The sequence below is a fragment of the Anomalospiza imberbis genome, chromosome 27 (assembly GCF_031753505.1).
Source record: "Anomalospiza imberbis isolate Cuckoo-Finch-1a 21T00152 chromosome 27, ASM3175350v1, whole genome shotgun sequence".
NCBI lineage: Eukaryota > Metazoa > Chordata > Aves > Passeriformes > Viduidae > Anomalospiza > Anomalospiza imberbis.
This window is the reverse complement of record NC_089707.1, coordinates 2944494-2966534: the sequence shown is the minus strand read 5'-3', so window position 1 is coordinate 2966534 and position 22041 is coordinate 2944494. Positions and strand designations below refer to the sequence as shown.

Sequence of the window (22041 nt, the reverse complement as noted above, 5' to 3'; positions counted from 1 at the left end):
CAGTGCTGTCCCTCGTCCCCATCACCACCAAGCCCCAACTGCTGCATCCCCTGGGACACCCAGGTGCCCCTGATGGGACCCAGCAGACTCCCAGCACCTCGGTGCCCTCATGGGCAGCAGACAGAGTGCTTGCTCTGCACTGTATGCCCATGGTTCCATGCTCATTTCCTGCTGAAACTGTCTTGCTGCTTGCTCTCAGAGGCAGAAATGAACAGCAGCCCAAATTCCTCGCCTACACCAAGAAGAAAAATGAGAAACTGTCCCTGGATGTGCATAGGGTCCCAGCCAGGAATGGCCTCTAGGCAGAAAGGGCCTTTCTCCAAGAGCAGCCTTGGTCCAGGCAGGCTTTGTACAGCTGGTAAAACATTCCTACCCTCTTTGATCCCGTTTTATCAGTGACTTGGAATAATTGGGCTCCATTCCTTGTAGTGGCTGCCCCCCACCCCTCCCTTCTGCTGTGGCCTGTGTTTTTGCTGCAGACTGATTAGGGGTAATTATCATCCTTTTTACCAGCCAAAGTGCAAGGAACAGTTCACACTCCTTGCAGGAAGCAGGAAAGGGATTTTGCAGCTGAGCCGTGATTAGGAAGCACATGGCAAGGATGCCTGAACCTGCTTGCTCCCTGGGTGGTGTCCCTGAGGCATTTGGTGGGAGATAAGCAGGAAATTTGGAGCTGTGAGACAGTCAGGAGGTCCAGGGGAATCCACTGACCCTTTGGTCATGAGAAGCTTCCCAGCACAATCAGTTTGCAGAAGCAGCAGTGTGAATCCCTCTGCATGTGAAACCCAGACTGAGCCTGAAGAGAGTGACCCACAGGGGCTGGAATGGGCAAAGGAGCAGCTTCCTGAGCAGGCCCACCTGTGCTGTGGGCATGGCCAGGGCTCTGGACTCTCCCCTCTCTCCTCTGCCTCCCTTGCTGGACGAAGGGAGGAGCCAGATACCGATTTTAGGGTCAAAAGGATCACCCAGGCTCATGTGAGGCAGATTCCTCCTGCCCCTGTGCAGGATCGGTGTTCATCTACTGCACTGGAGCTGCACCAAATGCATATTTGCAGCAGTTTCTGAGATTTGCACAGGGAAGACAGATTACTACACCCTTAAGAGTCTTTCTGTACTCGGCTAGCTCAGCAGCACTCCTCCAGGTAGGGAGAACGTTTCTTCCTGACCTCAATTTATGACAAACACTGAAGCATGAGGCTGGATTGATTGCACAAGGAGATTGTGTCTTAGTAACTTGTGTGAATGGTGCAGCAGCTATGCTAATTCATCATTCCTCTATTTATGAAATCTGTGTGCAGGTTGAGTGCAATTAAATGATGTGTTTTGGGATCATAGGGGATGAAAGGATCACAGAAAATGTAGGTTTGTTATCCTAGTTTACTGTGCACTGAGCCCACCTACAACACCATGACAAACCAGATGTGAAACATAAGGTTTAAAAAAACTAATCCAGCAATTGCTGTCACGGGCTGCATTTGTCAGCGTTGTTTGATCTCAGTGCCTTTCCTCCTCTGTTCAGAGAACTCAAATCTCGTGGCATCTTCCTGTGACAGGCAATTGAAGAACTTGTAAAATTAATTTTGGGGGAGGATGAAACATTTGACACGTGCTCTGCAGCTGGGTCCCTGGTCCCCATCAGCACCCAGAGAGAGTCCAGACACATTCCTCCTTTGAAAATCACAAGAGAGGGAGGCTCTGCAACCACTCTGAGCAACCTGTGCTGTGTCAGCAGCACAGGAAAGTTCTTCCTCATGTCCAAGGTGGAACTTGCTGTGCATCAGTTTCTGCTCATTGTCCTATTGCTCAGCAGCTGAGCAGAAACTGCTCCATCCCCTGGCAGTTCCCTTCAGGTATTTACAGATATTGGTAAAATCCCCTCTTGGTCTTCTCCAGGCTGAGCACACCCAGCTCCCTCAGCCTGGCTAGGATCACCTGCTGGCAATGCCTGCTCCCTTCTGGAACTCACAAACAACTAAGAAATGGGGACAGAATGGAGAAAAGAGCTGGTACTGTGCAATGTCTGCAGTGCTGCCCACACGATGCGTCCGCATCTCCATGGGCCTTGGGATCCCCTCTCCATGGGCTCTTCCTCTCTGTAAACAAATGGGGGTGATTTTGGGCTCAGCATTAGCTGCTGCAAATGTGGGCCATGGGAACAGTTGCTCTGGAAGTGCCTGACACGTTCAGGATCAGCTTTCTGCAGGAGCAAGGACATGGAGCCCGGGGAATCGCACAGCGCAATGGTGACAGAGCTGAGGGAAATCCCGGGTCTCCTGGGAACCCTCTGAGCACCAAAACTTTTCCATTAGGGCAAAAAGGGAGGGAATGCATGGGCTGTTGTTGTTTGGAGAGTGGCAGTTCTGTCATTCTTAAATCACACTTTGATCAGGACTCATCAAAACTCAACGTCTGTGGACCCAAACTTCCCATCAGCAGGAACCAAGCAAGTGGTCCAGAGGCTGGATGCAAATTTTATTGCTCTTCTTTTGGCAAGCTGTGGAAATTTCTTCAGGATCTGCTGGCCTTTATATTTTCATCCTGCCCAAGAGAAGGCAACCAAAACAATAGCTTCCAACACACAGCACCTCGTGGGCCAGAGCAGCCCAGCAATCCCAACTTGGGAACTCTTTAGCAGCCCCAGAGTGTCACCTGTGCCACCCTCACAGCCTGAGGACATGCAAGGAGCTCAAGTGGCCTGCCCAGTCAGGGCAGAGCTGCAGGGGTTGCAGGAACTTCAGTCTCCTTAAGCACTGTCCAGGAGTTCCAAAGGGCAACATGTCACAGGGAACAGCCACTGTGGCTTGGATCCTGGGTGTGCTGAGCGCTTCTGTCTGCTGAATTTTTAGCTGCCAAAGCAAAACGTCCACGTGGCCTTTGCCAGAAGTGTGTGATGAGTCCTGCTGGCTGTGGGCTACCTGGGAGGGAAAGTAAGAGAATGTAACAAAGGGAGGTCAGTGTTGATGCTGTTAAAGGCCAAACTATGAAAAAAAACAAAAGTTAGAAACTTATTTTAACTGAGGCAAATAACTCATGGGAATAGCAGAGGTATAAGGGAGAATTTAAGTGGAAAATAGAACCTGTTGTTTGTATCTTGTGTTTCTGTCTCAGCCAAACTGCCAAGAGGTAAGGACTGGCAGACCACTGCATGAGCCAGGAAGGCAGGTATGGAACAGCTCCATGGTGCTTTTTTGGACCTTCAAAAAGACTGTTTAGATACAGACCCCAGGCAAGGCAGGGTAAGAGGTGTGCAACCACAGGTGCTTGCAAGAGAGGTGTGTGTATGGAGAGTCCAGGTGGCAGGTACTTTGCTTGGGGCAGAGTCCCACAGGGCACGGGGGGCTGCTCTGACAGCACAAGAACAAACACAAGGTGTGGCATGAGGGGATGGATGCTCTGACAGATGAGGCTGCACTGGCAGCAAGAGAACGAGCACAAGGTGTGGCATGAAGGGATGGATGCTCTGACAGATGAGGCTGCACTGGCAGCACAAGAACGAGCACAAGGTGTGGCATGAAGGGATGGATGCTCTGACAGATGAGGCTGCTCTGGCAGCACAAGAACGAGCACAAGCATGAGGGGATGGATGCATCGGGCTGCTGGCTGGAGGACCTGTCACAGGTCAACAGGCACCTGCTAGGAAGCAATGAGGAAACCTGGCATAAAGGCAGCTCTGAGACGCCCTGTGTGGAGCGACGGAGAGCTCGGCAGGGCTGGGAGGTGGCACGCGGAGCTCGGAGCGGCTCTGCCGGGACACGGCCGGAGCCTGGAGCACAGGGCCGGCCCGGCGAGGCCTCAGCCTCTCTCTCCTCGGCCCCGAGGGCTGGGCGGCCGGGCTGGCGGGGTCTGCGGGCTGAGCCGCGCCCGTCCCACGCAGGTCGGGCCCGGCCCGCTCCGGGCACCCGCTGGCGGCTGCGAGCGGTGCGGGACGAGCCGCAACGTCCGGGGCCCGGGCCCGCCCTGTGCCGCCATCCCAGCGGCCGACAAGGCCCTACCCGCCCGGCGTGGCCCAACCGCGGGCCCGCAGAGGGCGAGGGGAGGCGGCGGCTCCGCGCTCGGCCCGGCCACGGGAGGGTCCGGGCTCGTCCCGGCCCGCCCTGCCATGGGCGCCCGGTCCGCCACCTTCCCACAATGCCCGGCGGCCCCGCCCCGCTCCAGGAACGCGCGTCCGTGCGCCCTCCCCCCCCACCCCCCCCGTGACCGGCCAACCAAACCCTGCGCTCCCATTGGCCGCGGCGCCGCGTCCCGCCCGTCCGGGCCCGCCCCTCTGCGCGCCGCGCTCTCCCATTGGCCTCGGCCGCTGTCACTCAGCGCTTGTTTTCGGCGGCAGCGGGTTGGGTTGCGCCGGCTCGTCGGTGTCTCGGCGGAGCCGTGCGGAGGGAGCGGCGGCGCAGCCGGGCGAGAGCGGCGCGGGGGCGGCGGCGGCGGCGGCGCTGGCGCTGGGCCCGGCCGCAGCACTCGGGGCCGGGGCGAGGCCGGGCCGGGCCGGCGCCGCGCAGGGCGGGAGGGTGGGGAGGGAAGGGGGCGCGGGACGCGGGACCGGGCCGGGCCGGGCTCCCGGCCGTGCGGAGAACGGTGGTCGGTGCCGGGGGGGTGGGGGGGTGGGCGGGGGCGTCCCGGCCGCGACGCGACCATGACTCTGGAGTCCATGATGGCCTGTTGCCTGAGCGACGAGGTGAAGGAGTCGAAGCGCATCAACGCCGAGATCGAGAAGCAGCTGCGGAGGGACAAGCGCGACGCGCGCCGCGAGCTGAAGCTGCTGCTGCTGGGTGAGGAGCGCGGCGCCGGTCCGGCCCCCGGGGCCGCCGCGGGGCCCGGCCCGGGGCTTGGCAGGTCCGGGTGGCCGGGCCGGGCGGGGAGCGGGTGTGGCGGGGAAGCGGCGGGAGCCATCCCCGCCTCAGCCCGGCGCTCGGGGCCGCTCCCGAGCCGTGCGGGGCGGCCGCCTCATTGGCTGCCCTTTGTTTGATTTTGTGATGCGTTCGCTGTCAAAATGGGTTTTGACACAACCAGGAACTAAGTAGCTGAAATTCCTGGTTGTGAAGGCGGGCACGCACAGGGGCGCGTGAAATTTGTCTCGAGGAAACGATTCTCGGGAGTGTGCTGGCCTCGGCTGGCGTGTGGAAATCCGCTGGTGGAGTTGGTGCTTTTCAGGATTGTCGGTGAACGTGTGTGGAAAAACGGGCCTGCAGCTCCTAAACCACAGAGTTCCCCCTGGGGCAAGAGCTGGGAGAGGCAGCAGGGCTGGGAGCTCGGTGCGGTGGTTCTGGAGGGGGACGAGGCAGTCGGAATGCGGGAGTTGTGGGCTGGGTGAGGAGATGCCTGTGGCGTTCAGAGGTACGGATCACCTGTGCCGCCCTAAGAATCTAGGTCTTGGGGTGGAAACAGGAGTGTTCCCTGTGCTGATGGGTAACTGTGCCGCGTTCAGATGAGTTTACAGGGATGGGAAATCGGCTGCAAACTGAGACTTGCGGGCATGTACCTCCTTCTTCAGTTTGATGTTCGTGCCTAGGTAGCCCCCAAATTTAAACTTAAGTTTCAGTTTTCATGCATGCTGTGATTTAGCACTGCCTGTGTGTCAGATATATCCTGCTTTGCGTCTTGAATGCTGTATTGTCTTGAGATGAAATCTGAAGCAGACCTGATGGATCTGTTGACAAGCCATTAAGGTCCAGATGAAGAAGGAGGCTGACCCTTGTGGAAAAAAAAAAAAAAAACCAAACAATTTGCAGAAGTGGGAAGAGGCTGTGTGTGCCCAGCCCCTTGGAGGGCTCCAGTACCCACACTGGTGCCTGGTGGTAACTGTCAGGTAAACCCCAGGGCTTTCCTCCTCACCCTGAATCCTTCACAATTCATGTATTGCTGTTCTTTGTGTGAAAGCTAAAATCGAGGGCTTCACATTTCTGCTCTTTGGAGATGCTGTGGCAGTTTCTGTAAGGCTTCTTGGAGAGGGGGGAAGGTGTCCCTCACTCTCATGCTTCCCTAAAAGCAGTCCCACAGAAGCAGCTGTGTCAAAATAGGTTGTCGCTATAGGATAGATCTGGGTTAAGAAGATCCCACTGGATCTAAATATTTCACTTTAGAAATAATTCAAATTGCTCAAGAATCCTTTCTGCTTTTCTAAAAGATACAGATTCAGCATTAGACTAAAAAACCATATAGAAGGTGGTTATTATTGGATAAGCAACACTCCTAGGTGTGGACAGTTTTTGCAGGATGCTTTTCACTGGACACAGCACGTTGCCCACCTTCAGCTGGCACAGGTGACCTGTGTTCTCTCTCCCTGCTTGCAGGGATTTCTTCTGTGTTGCTCCTGTTCTGTGGAGTTCTTATATTCACAAGTATTAATGATTGGCTTAGTGAGAGGGCTTTCCCAAAATCTCCAAAATTTTGAGTGTGAGGAGGGAGTTTCCACCCTGAGAAACTGTTACATTTTTCCTGTCACTACATCTGGTGACAGTTACTTTGTTGAAGCCTAAACCAGAAAATGGAGGTGAAGAGTAAAAGTGCTAATCAATGATGAACCTGTTAATAAGAAATTCAAGATGTTGGACATTGCCACCTGGTACAAGGTAGTAATTTGTCTTTTTACTGGGGGAGGAGGATATTTTGTACAAAAATTACTTTTGATAAAGCATGGGTTACTGTTGACTGAGCAATGTATTTACTGGGGGATCATTAGGAAGTTACTGTAAACTCTGCTGATTTCACGAGTTGGCAGAAGAAGTGGTGAATTCAGATTATCTCCTGTCATATTAAAAAGGGATTTTGTGCCCTGAGAGTTGTAGATCTTGCCCACCAGAGCTTGTAACCTGCTGGTGTAGTGCTGTGCCTCAGGGAAAGCAAAAGACAACTTTAAAAAAAAAATCTCAAAACCAAACCAAAAATCCACCAGCAAAAACCAAAACCAACCCCCAAACCAAAAAAGGGCAGTGATGGAGTCACTGTCCAGGCAATGAAGGCAGGAAGAATCTGTGTTTGAACTCTTAAGTCCTGAAGCAAGCAAAGGTCTGGTGCTGAGGTTTCTCTTATATTTTCATTGTTGAAATGCTTTGAAGCACCACCTTTTTTTTTTTTTTCCTCTCAGTTTTGGTCACTGTGGTAAAAGACAAGGAAGTATTTCTCACCACACTGACAGAAACCACAAAAGATCTCAGTTTCCAGTTTTTCCCCCACTTAGGGTGCACCTTTGTATTCAAGATGGAGATAGTTTGCTGCATATTGATCATGTCTACAGTATTAATTTCTGGCTGTGCTGATGTGATTTCTGTCAGTTCTTGATGTTCATTTCAAGAATTCTGCTTCTAGTTAAGTGCTTGTTGCTTTTATCTGAGCATTTTTATTTGTTTGCCTTTTAGCCTACCAAGATAAAATGAGTAACTGAGTATCTACATGCGAGTATTAATTGTGTATTGGGATGAATGAGATCTTGTCTGAATCCATCTCTCTCCTGGTGTGAGGAGGATCTAGTGGTGCCTGTGGGGAGAGCCAGGGCTCTGCCAGCATTTTAACTCCAGGTCAAAAGGATTTGTATCACTGACACGATATATTTTGAATTTTTGAGGTTTTGGTCTCTGTAGTCAGGTGAGCTGGGCTACTGTGTTAGAGAGTGTGGGGTTTTTATCAATATCCTGCATAACGGTAGCAAATTTTAGAAGATTCAACAAAAACACTCCACAGAAATGTAGTGGTGTCCATTTAGGCTGCTGAAATGTGGAGGTGAGCTCATCCCACGTGAGACCTGGCCTGGGTGTCCCCTCCACAAAGGACTGTGTGCACGGGGCGATGTCACCGGGGACGTCCCAGTTGAATTGTGAATTCAGCAAGGCTCTGTAACTGCTTGGATGCCGTCCGATGGCGTTTTTCTCTCCCGCTCCCTCTGTTAGAAAGTTCCCGCTGTCCTTTGGTATCATCTGGTGGCCTTCACATGCTGAGTGACGCTCCTGTGGGGCCATAAATGTAGGAGTGGAAGGACCTGCCCGAGTGACGGTGCAGGAAGCGCTGCCCTGTGCCGTGTCCTGCCCTCCCATCTGCTCCCAGCCCGGCAGTAAAACCTGAAAAAGAAGGAAGAGAAGGAAGCAGTGGCCTTGCTGAGCAGGCTGCAGCCCGTGGGGACCCAGGCACGGCACCGACAGCTGGAGCAGTGGCCTACTCTGCTCTCCCTGCCAGACGCCATTTTTAACTCCCTCGGATCCAGAGCAGGAGCGCAGCAATCCTGCCACAGGCAGGGTTGTGGGGTCAGCCCCGAGGAGCAAACCTTGGGGACACAAGGCAGATGTGCTGCCTGGGTTGTTCATGGCAGATGGATAAGCAAAGATTTTCTTGAGCTCCGTTCTCCTTTAGAGTTGATTAATTTTTTTTTTTCCTGTTGTGTTTGGTTCTTTCCTATGAAAAGACGCGGCGTGTATAAGGCGAAGAACATTTGGTGCCAAATTAGAACAAAACAAAATTTGCTGTTTACTGGGCTTCTGCTGGCCATTCACTGCTTGGTCTGTAGCACTTTCCTGGCTTGAAAGTGTGTCCAGGCCCTTCCTGGCTGGTTGTAGCATCTTGCTGGAGTATCTGGGAATAGGTCAGGTGTGACGGGCAAGGGCCTCTTGACGCAGGACGTGTGGGAGTGGCTGTAACGTGAGATTTGGAATAAGTACCAGAGCTCCTTCTGAAGGCTGCTGTAAAGGACAAGGTGTCTTCCTTCCATGCTGCTGGGTTCCTAGCGGGGTTGAACAATCCAAGCTGTCTTTTAGCAGTCTGGGAAGTGACAAAAAGGGGGTAGGGAGTGGTGTGTGCTTGGGTGTAGTGATAGGAGCTTTCATCTGCTGTGGGCTTTGCTGCTGGTGGCTCCTAACTCACTTTCTTGCATCCTGTAGGCACTGGGGAGAGTGGGAAAAGCACGTTCATTAAGCAAATGCGTATAATTCATGGCTCAGGCTACTCTGAAGAGGACAAAAAAGGCTTCACCAAGCTGGTGTACCAGAACATCTTCACTGCCATGCAGTCTATGATAAGAGCCATGGAAACCCTGAAGATTCTGTACAAATATGAACAGAACAAGGTAAGTTTGTCAGTTATTGCACATATCTGTAGTCAGTGAGGATTTTGAGTTTTTGTTTCTTTTGTGTCTTTCTGCATTGCAACCTCGACCTCCCTGAACTCTTTTCTATAAACTATTTATGACATTTTCTTGATACCCAACTCCTTTTACTTGGTTGTCTTAAGGGATAGAGCAAATCTGCATGGTTGGTGCACTGGTGTGCCTAGGGAGTGGTGGGAGCAAGGGATTGGGATATGATGGGATAGGAGGGGTGTTATTTTTACTCATTTCAAGGATTCAGGGTTGTTAAATGTGTTGGCATTTTCTTTGCATGTGTTGCCGTTCTTATTGGAACTTGAAGCTGGCAAAATACATGCTGGACCCAAAAGACACAGACCTGTGCTGGTAGTTACCCCTGTTTCTGCAGTCCTGTTTTTCTGATAGCTACTGACCAAGGGTACAAACCTTTCTTGAAGAATTTTGGTCTCAACTACAGAAACATACTCATTTTGGGATCAGGAATTAATTCTAGGTAGATCTGATCTAAATTATTTTATCGTTTTGAGGGGGAGGACAGTGAGAGTGAGGGCATGCCAGAAAATAGATTTTTTTTTTTTTTAGCATATTTTGCCTTTTTTAAAATTTAGTATCCTTAACATTTTGAAGTTGTGTTTTATCTGACCTATCACACAGTGTCTCGGAGCTGATTTTGAATAATTGTTTGTAGGGATTAGATGGTGCCCCTTTCCTGTCTGTGGTGAGAATAGGCAGAGTGTGAGAAAGCTTTGCCTGTGCTTTATGTGAGGCATGATGGAGGGGTTCTGAGATATAAAATCTGCCAGCTTTTGCTTGCTCTGACTTGTACAGAACTTCCCTTTGGTTTTTATTTATTGGGAGCATTGGCAAAAGCCCCTAGAGGTGTGGATAATCACCTCACAGACACCACAGGCTGTGGTAGTTACTGTAGTCCTTCCTTTGCTTAGCCATTGTAGGGTGGGTGTATTTATGCCCTCCAGTTTTGGGGTTTTTTTTTGTTTGTTTGTTTGTTTTTTGTTTTGTTTTGTTTTTTCTTTTTCTCTTTTCTTCTTTTTCTTTTCAATCTCCAGGCCAATGCAGTGCTGATCCGAGAAGTGGATGTAGAAAAGGTCATGACATTTGAGCAGCCATATGTAAGTGCAATTAAAACATTGTGGAATGACCCTGGAATACAAGAGTGTTATGACAGGAGAAGAGAATATCAGCTTTCTGACTCAGCTAAATAGTAAGTATACAATCACTGGCATGCTTGTGGTGGGAGTGATGCTCTAACAAATTATACCTGTCCACATTTTATTTATTAAAGTCCAGAGTTTATTTCCTTATCATTTGCTGCTTTTCCTGAGAGTCTGAGGTGTTCTGGTGGATGTTAAAGGGTGTTCATACATCTGCTTCAGGATATACCTGAGGCCAGAGTCTCCACATTATTCCATCTGTATTGATCCTGGCCCTTGGGCAGCAGGAGTGCTGCTCTTTCTCATCAAGTTTGCCTTTGGCCTACGTGGATGTGTAACTCAGATTTTATTAATTATAAATCCATTAAGTTTGGCAATGTACAGAGGATGTTTCTACATTTATAAGTAGAAAACCTCAGATGAGACTTGATCTTGAAACATAAAGCATCTACTGTGGTTAAACTTCCTCTGTAGTAAAGGTTGTCTTCCTCACTCCTATACAGAGTTGATAAAGTTGTTTTTAGTCTGTTTATCCTCCAAGGGGGTTGGCTGGTGAATTACTGTTCCCCAAAACCATTTTCTGTTAGTTTTCCACACCATCTTTAAAATCATTCAGACAACTTCTGCCTTTCTCATTACTCTACAGAAAGACTTCATGTAGCAGTTTGTACATGTGTATCTTTATGTGCTGCAACCTAAGGTAGTTTTTTTTTCTTTTTCCTTTGTTATTTTTTCCCACTGTCCTGCTTGCAGCTATCTCAGCGATGTGGATCGTATTGCTACCCCAGGATATCTACCAACTCAGCAAGATGTGCTACGGGTTAGAGTCCCTACAACCGGGATCATAGAGTACCCCTTTGACCTAGAGAATATTATCTTCAGGTACTGGAGGTGTCTTCGTGTTACAGCTGAGCTGGGGCAGCAGGGAGATGGTTTCAGGAAGGATAAGTTGTGGCTTGTGTGTCCAGATGGATTGAGTGGATGTGTGATGGGTGCTGCTCTAATTGGGGTGGTCTGATGTTTTGGCTGTCAGAAAACTCAAAATCCAAAACTCAGCCTGCTTTTGAATCAGTGGCACTTCAAACACAGGGAAGCATCTTGGTGTCCTTCCTGGGAAGGATTGCACTGCTGAAATTGTGGCTTGTGAGGCAGCTGAGGGATGTGTTGAGAGCTGAAGCCACCAAGGGCTGACACTTTTTGTGCAGAAATACTTCTCTGTACCCAGCACCTGCCTTGAGAGCTGGTTTTCTGTGGCTACCTTGTGTTCTCAGGGTGGTACCAAAACTTGCTGCCTGTGCTGCTGCAGCAACAGAGGGTCTTTGCAGGCTTAAGCCAGCAACTGAGCCAGGCATGACCAGGCTGAACTCAGCAATATTCCTGTGATTCTCTCTGGTGCTTGGGTGCTCTCTGCCCTTCCTCACCACAGTGTGGCATTGCCAAGGAGGAATAAAGGAACCTGCATCCCCTCTCTTAAACCATTTGGTTACAGAAATGCAGAAGTCTCCTCTCCCTGTTTTGTTTTGCTGACCTAGGGAGTAGGTGTAGGATTTTATCAAAGGTGAACCACGTGTGGCACTTCAGGTGAGTGCCAGAATAACTTTAGTGTACTGTACAGGTGGGACTTGAAACTGAGAGGCTGAAGTGTGTGACTGTTAAACAGCACATTCCAACAAAAGTGTAACAACTAAAGAAAGATTTGGGTGGGGGAGAAGCTTTGAGGCAAGCAGGTGCTTTAATTAAAAATAAAAATAGTTTGCTCATGTGACAGAGCACAGTTTTGAAGGACTTGTCTTTTCAGAGTCAGGGCTGCTGCTGAGCAAACCAGAGCAGAATGCAACAAAAATGGTAAAGGGTGAATTTGGCATCACTCACCTGTGGCCATTCTTTCAGTTTGCTGTATTTCTGGACTGGGGTATTTTGTAAACTTGCTGGTCTTGTTAACAGGCAGATGCTGTCACATCCCCGTGCCAGGTTAACTGGAATGGTAAAGAGCCAAATTAATTCTCATTGTTTGCTGGTCCTTTGCATTCGGAGAACTGCAGCTACCTCTGTGATACTCTATGTACTTCTCTTCCTTAGAATGGTGGATGTTGGAGGTCAAAGATCAGAACGAAGGAAGTGGATCCATTGCTTTGAAAATGTGACTTCCATCATGTTTTTAGTAGCACTTAGTGAATATGACCAAGTTCTGGTGGAATCGGATAATGAGGTGAGCCAAAGAATGGGAGCTCTGCAGGAGGGAGGAAGGAGAGGAGGAAGAAAGGAAAAGAGGGAGGAATGTCTTTGTAGTTTCTTGAAGGCTTGTACCCAGGTGCATGGTGCCAAGTTGGAATAGCTACTGTTACTGGTTTTGGCCTTCAGTTCTTGTTGCAAAGGGAACATGAGCTTCGATGGGTCATGATGTCCCTGAGGATGGAAAAGGCAGAGGGCATTCAAATCATCTGGACTTCTCAAGTGAAAAATTAAATTATCTGAAGTTACAGCGTCCCTTGTGCCATGGAAGGCACTGTGCAAGTGCTCCCAAATCACCCCTTCCCCTTCCTGCACTGAGTTATTTTAGGCTTTGCTGTCTTGTGAGGTGGTGACTGCACTCTTTGAAGGTGCAAATCTGAATTTTAGCACTTGCTAATAGGTCAGAAACATGCTATTAGATAACAATTGTTGCTCTTTTTGTAGTAGACAAATGATGCTCACAAAGTATCATTGGACAGTCCTCTCACATGACTGTTAAAGCATAAAATGACTTTTAAGTGAAGGGCTTGGCAAATAAATGAAGCTTGAGTCCCTCAGATTTTGCATTTCCTTTCCATTTACTGATCCAGCTTGAACCAGAATCTACCTGAGGCCAAAGTATTTTGTGTATAATGTTTGAGATGCTGAATTACTACAGATCTGAGCGTGTGTGCAAGCAGCAGAAAGGCATTTTAGTGCTCCTCTGTGAAAACAGGGCTTTCTTTTTCTAATTTCAGAACCGGATGGAAGAGAGTAAAGCTCTCTTTCGAACCATTATAACTTATCCATGGTTCCAAAACTCTTCTGTTATCCTCTTTCTCAACAAGAAGGATTTGTTGGAAGACAAGATCCTGTATTCCCACCTTGTTGACTATTTCCCAGAGTTTGATGGTGAGTGGCTTTTAAGAGGGAACACTTGATGGGGTGGGGATGATTGGGTTAAAACTTACTTGTGTTTTAAAGAACACTCAGATCTAGAAGTGGGGAAAGCATTAATTGGAGAAAGAATGCCTACAGCAATAAGAAAATATCACAAAAATATCTTAATCATGCACAGACAAGTGGAATCTGATAGGATGATCAAATAATGAGCCTCTCCTAGATGAAGAATTACCCCCTCCAATATGCACAATTAACTTTACATATAACCAGTTTCCTGGAAGTTTACTGGTTTTCTGGACCTTTTAACCCTCTAGTCAAGAGGTGACTTGAGTCTTTGTTTTGAGAAACCAACTGGTCAAATACCCAAATTGTTTAAATGATGTTGCTAAAAAATCTTCCTGCAGCTTGAAATTCTTATTAGCATGCCATCTGCTGTTGTGGGAAAATAATATCTATGTGAAACAGAGAATTTCCCATCTGAAACAGAACTCCTTAGCCAAAATATTATTTCAGGCTCTTCAGCTGAGTGCATTTAAAGCTGGCTGGTAACACATCTGTACAGGGCTGAAAATAAAATCAAAGTGGTGGAGAATGAGATCACTTCTTGCCGTGCTCTCGTGTATTAATTCTGTAATTATTTGCTTAAAAAATATGAGATAAAGGAAGAATTACCATCTTGCAAATGGCTTTCATCTTTTAGAGGACCAATGAAATTGCTCTTGGTGTGTTCTCCCACATCTGGAGTTCCTGCTTGGAGCTCTGGTGGGAACACCAATTTTTGCAGCAGGCTGGGAGTGGCTGAAGAGCTGCTTCCCTAACAGGGAATGGAGTTTGCTGGGTTCCAAACCTCAAATGGATCTTTAACAGCTGGAGGCAGATCCCAGCTTCCAGGGGTGTCCTGTACTTCCATTTTTTCCTACAAGTAGCTCCTTCAAGGATGCTGCATGGCCTGTAAGTGGGAGGTTGCCCATCAGGTGTCCTCTCAAGAGATGGTATTTGCCATGCAACATCAGCAGTCCTGTGAAAGAAATTGCAGTAGGTGACTGTTTTCTGGGGACCTGTCAGCAATGTGAATTAAAAACTGGCCAAAATTCCCATTTCTAGGGAAATGGGAGGTGAGGTGACCAGCTGGACCAGACTGACTGCACTTTTAACAGGCAATAACCCTTGTTTCCAAAATACACACTTGTGTCTTTCAGCCTGTGAGACCCACCTGTATATTAGGAAGAAATGTGCACCCCATTTCCTGGGAGAGCATTTAGTGGTGTCTGTCCAGCATCTGCCACTGTTTCCCAGTGCATGCTCCCACCCTGGGTTGTTCCAAGGTCTGGATTCCAAAGCAGGGTCTGAACTGACCCATCAGTGTCTGCAAAGTGCCCAGTGCCCTTGTGGGATTTGGTTAGACAGCTGAAAAGCATAAGACACCTCAGCTCTTGGAACGTTGGTCCCATAAATAATCTTAATTTCTTCTTTAAAGCTCTGTAACCCATAGGAAAAAAGTGCTGCTGGATCTGGGGGATGCACGGGGGTGAATCCATTCACTGGTGTCTCTGTTTGCTGCAGGCCCACAGAGGGATGCACAGGCAGCCCGTGAGTTCATCCTCAAGATGTTTGTGGATTTAAATCCCGACAGTGATAAAATCATCTATTCCCATTTCACATGTGCCACAGACACAGAAAACATCCGTTTCGTCTTTGCAGCTGTCAAGGACACCATCCTACAGCTCAACCTGAAGGAGTACAACCTGGTTTGACCTGTTCTGCTTTTGCCCCTTGAGAGGCTTCTTTGTGAAGAAAAGACAAAAAAATGAAATTTTAAATATGACAGGAAAAAAAAAAAAGTTTTAATTTTTGATGATGTAATGATTGCAAATTGTCTGATCTGTGGAGTGGCAAGTGCTCGGTGTTATCCTGGAGTCTCATGTCTCTGTCCACAGAGTAGTTGATTTCATATTTTTAACAAATTGCTTTTATGTCACAGTTAACGGGGATATGCCTCATTTCTTCAGCACCTTGCTTACTTCTTAATTTTTGCCAAGCAGCTAAGGCAGCCTCATCTTGATCTTTCCTTTGTTGCTAAGCCACTTTTTTTTCCCCCCCTTTCATTCCCATGGTATATGTAGAGAAAAACAAAAATCCCCAACACTTTCCAGCTGAGATTGTGAATTCACTGGACTGTGGGAGTGCAGAATGCTACTGGTCCCTTTGCCTTGTGCTATAGGGTGCCTCTGGTGTAATTTGCTAATCCTGCTTCCTTCCCCTCCTTCTTTCCCTTCCCTTCTCTTCCCCAGGACACGCTCCATGGTTCACTGTGATGAAATGTTGGGGAGGAGCGATTGCTCTCCAACTATTGTGCAAAAAAAAAAAGAAAAAGGCAAAACAAACAAAAAAAAAAGCCATCACTTTTCCATTCTTTATATGTTCTGAGTAATTTTTTTGTTATCAATTATAAAAGGTATGGAGACTGTGATTTTTTTTTTTAAATTATTGATGTTCTATACATAGTTTGCTATGTGTTGCTGTATTTTGTTCATGGACTACAAATGATGGAAGCTCTTGGAGCAATAGCTGCTGAGCCTGGGGAAGTGCCTGACTGTAATTGTTCTTTTTTTATTTCATTTTTATTTCTTTTTTTTTTTTTCCCCACACACACAAACACATCCCACCCACGCCACAAGCGCGTGGCCGTGTGCGCACAAGGCTCAGTCTGCAGAGAGGAACTGTTTTGTTGGGTAGAGTTTTTGACATCAATGAGCAGCTTCTCTATGCAGCAGTTACCAAAAGCACACTGAGTGATTGTGGCATTCCAACATCAGACTTTGCTTGGATTGAAAACCTTAGTCTCGTGCCATCCTCTAGGTCTTTTCTTGCTGCCTAATAGCAATCAAGCCTTGTTTTATTGCATTTTGTGCCAGTGTGTGAATGACTTTGTAAGAATTCCTCAGCCTTGTCCAGCTTGCAGTGTTTCAGAGAGGACCAGAGCTGGAGGGTGGCAGGCTCTGCCTGGATTCTTACTTGGGCAGCTTGAGGATAGCTCTTGGAGGGAGCAGCAGTTCTGTCTCTCCTGTTCATGCATTCCCCTGAGGCACACGCTGCTGTGTCCCTCTTCGGAGGAGTATGGGATCCTCTTTGGAAGACTTGCACACATCCTTGCTGCAGGGTGCCTGTGATCATTATGTTAGCAGTGGTTAATTGTCAGCATGGTTAATTGTTAGCAGTGGCTGCTGCAGAATCCAGAGAGCCCTGCCCTGGCTGCACTTGGTGCAGCAGGAGAGGAGAAGAGAGGCAGCAGCACTAGCTGGAAGGCAGAGTGGATGTAGTTCTGGATTCTGAATGCCTCCTGAATCTCCACTGAGCAGGAGGAGATGAAGCCTTTGCACATAGGAGAGCTTTATTTTGCAGGAGCTGAGGCAAGTCAAGGTGCTGAAGGGCTGCTGCCAGCCTGGGAGAAAGAAGTGCATTGGCAAGGCAGGGAGAGAGAGAGTGGGAAGCAGGAGGTGTGACCCACGTCTGGACGTGTGTCAGTCAGCCATCACTGATGCTTCTGTTTCAATCCCAACAAGTAGCATTGGGTCCAAATTCTCTGGATCAACCAGATTGCCCCCTTGAAGGCTGCCAGTAGAAAAAAGACTAAACGAGCTGCACTGTTGAGGGGGGCTGTTGATATTTTGTCTCTTTTGTAGACAGAGCACTACATCAGTGTTTGCACAATGTTGTAAGAGTAAATCTAACTGTCTGAGATGCTTAAGATGCTTTGATCTAGAACACTAAACTATGGAGGGACATAATTTTGAATAATTCTGTTGATAGGTCCCTCATTTTCCAGAGTAGCTGAGCGAAGCCTCTGTGTGCTCAGAGCGCTACAGAGCAAAGCAAGCTCTGCTCCAGGTGATCACAGAGCTCAAGTTGGAACAGTAGCCATGGGACCAACAGTTGAAGAGCCAGTCTGAGTGGTGATGCTGAGGGAAACGTAGCATCTCTTTAGACTAGCCATGCTCTGGACTGCATTTAACCCTTGGGAGGAATGAGGAGGGATTCCCATGTGTCAGACAGCTTTGCATCAATTTTACTGCTTTTTTTTTTTTTTTTTTCATCTTTATGCCAAAATGATCCAGTTTGTAGAAATTGTCTTATAAAGAGGAATTTATAATCATCTTCATGTATTCTAAGTGCTGTTCCTCTGAAGCAGATGGCAGCACCAACCTCTTCTGCTTCTGTGATCCTTTTGTAAATGGTTCACACTACAGCTGTTGCCAGCAATGAGCCTGGCACTGAGATACACAGGTTCTTGGAAAATAACTTCCCAGAAGTTTCTCTTTTCCAAGGTGAATGATGGTGGTACTTCCACTTGAATCAGAAACTTTTTTCGTCTTGTTTTGTACCTTCCCCTTTCTTTAAGAGCTGCTGCCCTGGCACAGGAGGAGGGATCATGGCATCTGTCTCTTGCAGAGTGACTCTGCATCGTGGCAGGCAACTGTGGGAGGCTGTGGGCACAAGGATTTAGGGAATGTGCTGTACCTTGTGGGGCACCTGCTTGGGGTGGCTGTTGGCCTGAGAAGTGGCTCAGGGCAGGGAGGGGAGGGAAGGGTCGAGCCTTGCTCAGTTGAGTTCTGAAACCTCCTCCTGGACTGGGGTAGGAACGGGTCAGACCTGTACACGTCACCTGGAGTTGTCTGTGACTGTATCATGTGTGAGAAGATACCAGTGTTAGCACGTGCTTTCCTTAGTAAGCAGCTGCTTGTGTGCCTCCAGCTTGGCCAGTGACGTGTTCCTGCAGAACTGGCTCCTGTCTCTGTTGGCTGGCAAATGCCTGCCCTAGCAAAAGTGCCAAACCTTAAAACCAAATTTGCCTGTATCAACCTTTCTGAAAGTGAGGCCTGTCAGAATCCTCTGCAGGTTGAGAGTGACTTTCAGAAGAGAGGTAAAATTGGGTTGTTGTAGGGAATCCAGAGTCTGAGGAGTTGGTCTCCTTGCTAACCTCTGCTCCTTGTGCACTTTTAATCTTTGTTCTGTTGAAGAAACCAACATACTTGGAACTAGTTTGAAACTTGAAGTCAGTGAGCAGAGGACCATCCCTTTTCCTTGCACCATTCCCTGTGGATTGGCTACCTGGTGAGCAAAAGCCCCTTCCAGCTGCAGCGTGTCAGCTCCTGCCCTTCCTGCCTCCCCCTTCTCCTCGAGTTGGATTCTTTGGTCTCTTGTTGTTGCTTCCTAGCAATGTTGGCCTTGCGTTCAACTATGGTTTTTCTTCATGTGTTTTATTGGTTTAAAAAAAAAAAAAGACAAAAAAATAATTAAAAAAACAAAAAAAAAAGACAAAAAAAAAAAGTACTTCCAGAGTGTGCTGACCATTGTATTGTCTTGTACAGAGCCCAGGTCGTTAGAGTCCAGCAGAGATAAAGTGTGTTATGCAGCACCCAGTTTTTTAAGAGTATGGTTTGTGCCAATGCCCCTTCTTTAGTAGTGCCAGAGACTCTTTACAAGTGCCAATGTGGTGGAAATTATTTGGTTATACTTGTATATTATAGGATCCTGATTTAAGACAATTTAAACATTATCCTATTTAAAAAGAATACTATATAAAATGCTGTTTTTAAACCTTGTCATTTGCAATGCATGTATTGTTGTGCGTGTTGGGGGGCGGGGAGGGAAGAGGGTAGGGTAAAGGAGTTTCTGAATAAGATGCCCAGTGTCAGGATCTATTCAGACTCCAAAGTGTCTCATTCCAGTCCAGGAGTGTGATTGTTTCTTGGAATGATCCCACTCTGACTGCTGGGCAACACGCTTATTACAGAAATATCTGATGGAAATTGATTTTCATATCTTTCTCCTGAAATAAACTCTCTGTTTGAAATTGGAATAAATTTTGTTCCTAAAAGCCGTGGTGATTGTTTGTGTGTTTCTTCTCTCCTCTTCCTCCCTGGTACCCTGTGGGATCTGCAGCTCTGCCTCCTGTCAGAAAATCTGGATTCTGAGGCATAGAAACAAAGCATGTTTTGGTAAATAAAAGGTATAATAGGCCATAATTATATATAATGCACTGTACCATTAATTCTGAAATGTGAGCAGTGTCTGACTGGGGGTTTAAGGTGCAGGGACGCAGTGGTGACATCTTGATTTGAAGTTTTCCAGGGTTTTGGAGTAGGATTGCTGAGGGAAGTTGATGGTGTTTGCTGCTGCCTCTTGCTGTGGTGTCAGCCCGTTGCAGGCACAATTCCAAGCAGGATCTCTGTTGCCAATAGCAGGAATGTTGGTGGGACCAGAACTGCTTCCAGTCTTGTCTGTTAGAAACGTGGACTGAAATATGAAACATGGCTTAAAATCATCCCTGGAGGAGTCCAGGGCTGGATGACTGTGCAAACTTCCACAAAGAGATTTCCTGAGATGGAGTTTATAGAGCTTAATTCCTTTTCTCTGGGCTCATTCTCCAGGAATGTTGCATTAAATCAGCTGGGAGTGGGTAGAGATGGCCAATTTCCTCTATGTAAAAGTTTCCTGTGTTTTCAGGAAGCTGCAGCTGAGGATGTTCTGCTCCCTTCAAGGTCACTTAGCACAGGTGAAGCTGCAGCTCCTGGGCAGCCTGAAACATTTTGTTGGCTCCCACCAGGAAGGGAACAGCGGTGTGATGGCCAGAGCACTGGCAAGGACTTAAATTGTCACTTTTCTAGCTTTGAATGCATTTTTGTTGCTTTTCTCAGAGGCTGTGTCCCCTCACCAGCTGGGGGGCAGAGTCAGCGTTCGTGTCCTCAGTCACGGGTTGTGCTGTTCTCTGCAAAGAGCCAAATACGCTCTGTTGAAATCAAGCAAAGCAGCAAGTTGAGGCTCTTCAAGGAAAAAGATGAAGCCTTTAACACCCAGTATTTCCAGCTGGCTGTGAGGGCCTGGTGTTTTGGCCTTTTGCAGCCTCCAGGTGTGCGTGGGGCTGTCCCTGGAGCAGCCCAGGGAAGGAGGCAGCTGTTGGCAGCAGCCCATGAACAGCAGGCTCACAGTTGCTGCTTTCCCAAGGACCACTCCAGCCCTGATGCCTTGTGAAGGCTGACCTAGAACAGAGACTGGACAGAGCTAAAGAATAAAGCAGGGGTTTATTAGGAGGCCTCAGTGGATCCACCTTGGGCAGCACAACTCCAAAATGGTCATAAAATGCACGACCGGTCACGGGGTCTCTCACTTTTATAAGTTCTGCTTCTTTTGCATATTTGAGTTAATTGTCCAATTCCAGATTTAACCCATGCAGTCCCATCCTTCTTATTTTCTCTCTTCATTCCACTGTATTTATGCTCTTGGGCCTGAGATTTGGATCATTTGTCCTTGGTCCCCAGCTGGAGAAGGAATTGTTTTGTCTCTCTGCTCTGTGCAGAGAGCTCACCATCCCCTGATAGGAAGCCCAGACCCACACACTAAAACAGCAGAGAACCTGAAAAATAGAAAAGCTCAAACCTGAGGCATCAGCCTGGGCTGGAAAAAGCTTTCCCAGCAGCACAGAGAGCTCCTCCTCACCTCCAGCTCTGCAGCTGGGGCCAGAAGCTCTCAGCTCCTCCCGTGCCCATCCTACAAGGAGAGGTCCTGGGAACATGGGAGGCTGTGTCATGAGGCCACCTCCACTGCCTGGATAATTCCTTTGGCCTCCAGCCTGTTCCAGAGGGAGGGACTTGGTAAAGAGGGCTGCCAGGGCTGGGCTCTGGGCCAGGGGAGTGTCCTGATAAGGTGAGCTGGCCCAGGGACTGGGCTTGTGGCAGTGCTGCAAATCACTTTAAACCTGGCCACTGGATGTCCCTGCCAAGAGCAAAGCAGGTCCTTGGGGTTGTGCACATGGGTAAAGTAGACATGAAGGAAATTAACTTTCATATTAAAAAAAAAAAAAAAATCCCATGTTCAAGGAAAGGGCAAAGAAGAGTTTGGGATTTGCCTTGTCCTTGGACAACCATCATCCTCCCAGCAGAAGGAAGCTCTTTCCTTTGAGCATTCCTTTGCCCTCTGGGGAAGAGAGGGAAGTATCTGTCCGGCATAAGAGTAAAATGTCATGTGGAATTTATAAAGCAGGAATATAAAGCCTCCCTCCTCTGCCTCAGGTTTCTCCCCTGTATTATCCTGATCCCACACAGGGCTCTGAAGTTGATGTGCAGCTCAGGAGCAGCTTGGCCTGTGGAATGGCAGCTGCTGTTGGAACAACATCTCTGTCAAGAGCTTCTTGAGCCCTGGGCCCGGCGAGGGCTTGTCCTACCCCAAGCTGTTTCCTGTGTCCTCTCCCAGTGATACCAGTTTGGTATAATTGTCCTCGAGCCGCTTTATCTCCTGCCATGCAGCCTGACCAGGAAGTTAAGCCTCCACAAGCAATTTTTGTACCATCTCCACTGCCGTGGGTGGAGAACTCATGGCTTTTGAGGAGTTTTTGTGGCTGGACTTTGTGACAAAGACTCCACACTTGGGCTGTGTGGAGCTTCTGGGTAACCCCAGCTGCTGAGCTGGGTGAGGATGTGGCTTGTCAGGGACCTCAGCTGCTGCCCAGGGCTGTTCTTTGTCCTGTGCTCTGCTCCTGGAGCTGCTCTTCCCATCATCTCAGGTGAGGATCTGTAGCTCCTGGCCATGGAAATAAAAGGTGTTTTCATGGAGCTCCCCAAAGACAGGTCTCTCCTGCTCTGCTGGTTCCCATCCTCCCTCCCAGTGACTCAGGCCTTTGGTCTCCAGCTCCCC

At 48.3% G+C, this 22041-nt stretch overlaps 1 protein-coding gene across 2 annotated transcripts; it reads left to right on the top strand.

Annotated features, from left to right (window-relative positions):
* The first annotated feature begins 1001 nt into the window (after nucleotides 1-1001).
* On the top strand, nucleotides 1002-18678 carry GNA11 (G protein subunit alpha 11). 2 transcript variants are annotated; one of them, XM_068173954.1, is made up of 7 exons: nucleotides 1002-1142; nucleotides 8862-9046; nucleotides 10132-10286; nucleotides 10990-11118; nucleotides 12316-12445; nucleotides 13206-13359; nucleotides 14914-18678. In XM_068173954.1, the coding sequence occupies exons 2-7, from the start codon at nucleotides 8900-8902 to the stop codon at nucleotides 15102-15104; spliced, it is 906 nt and encodes a 301-aa protein (XP_068030055.1). In that variant the 5' UTR covers nucleotides 1002-1142; nucleotides 8862-8899; the 3' UTR covers nucleotides 15105-18678. The 2 variants fall into 2 exon arrangements, with proteins under 2 accessions (XP_068030055.1, XP_068030054.1); XM_068173953.1 differs by lacking the exon at nucleotides 1002-1142 and adding an exon at nucleotides 4576-4766.
* Nucleotides 18679-22041: the final 3363 nt, after the last annotated feature.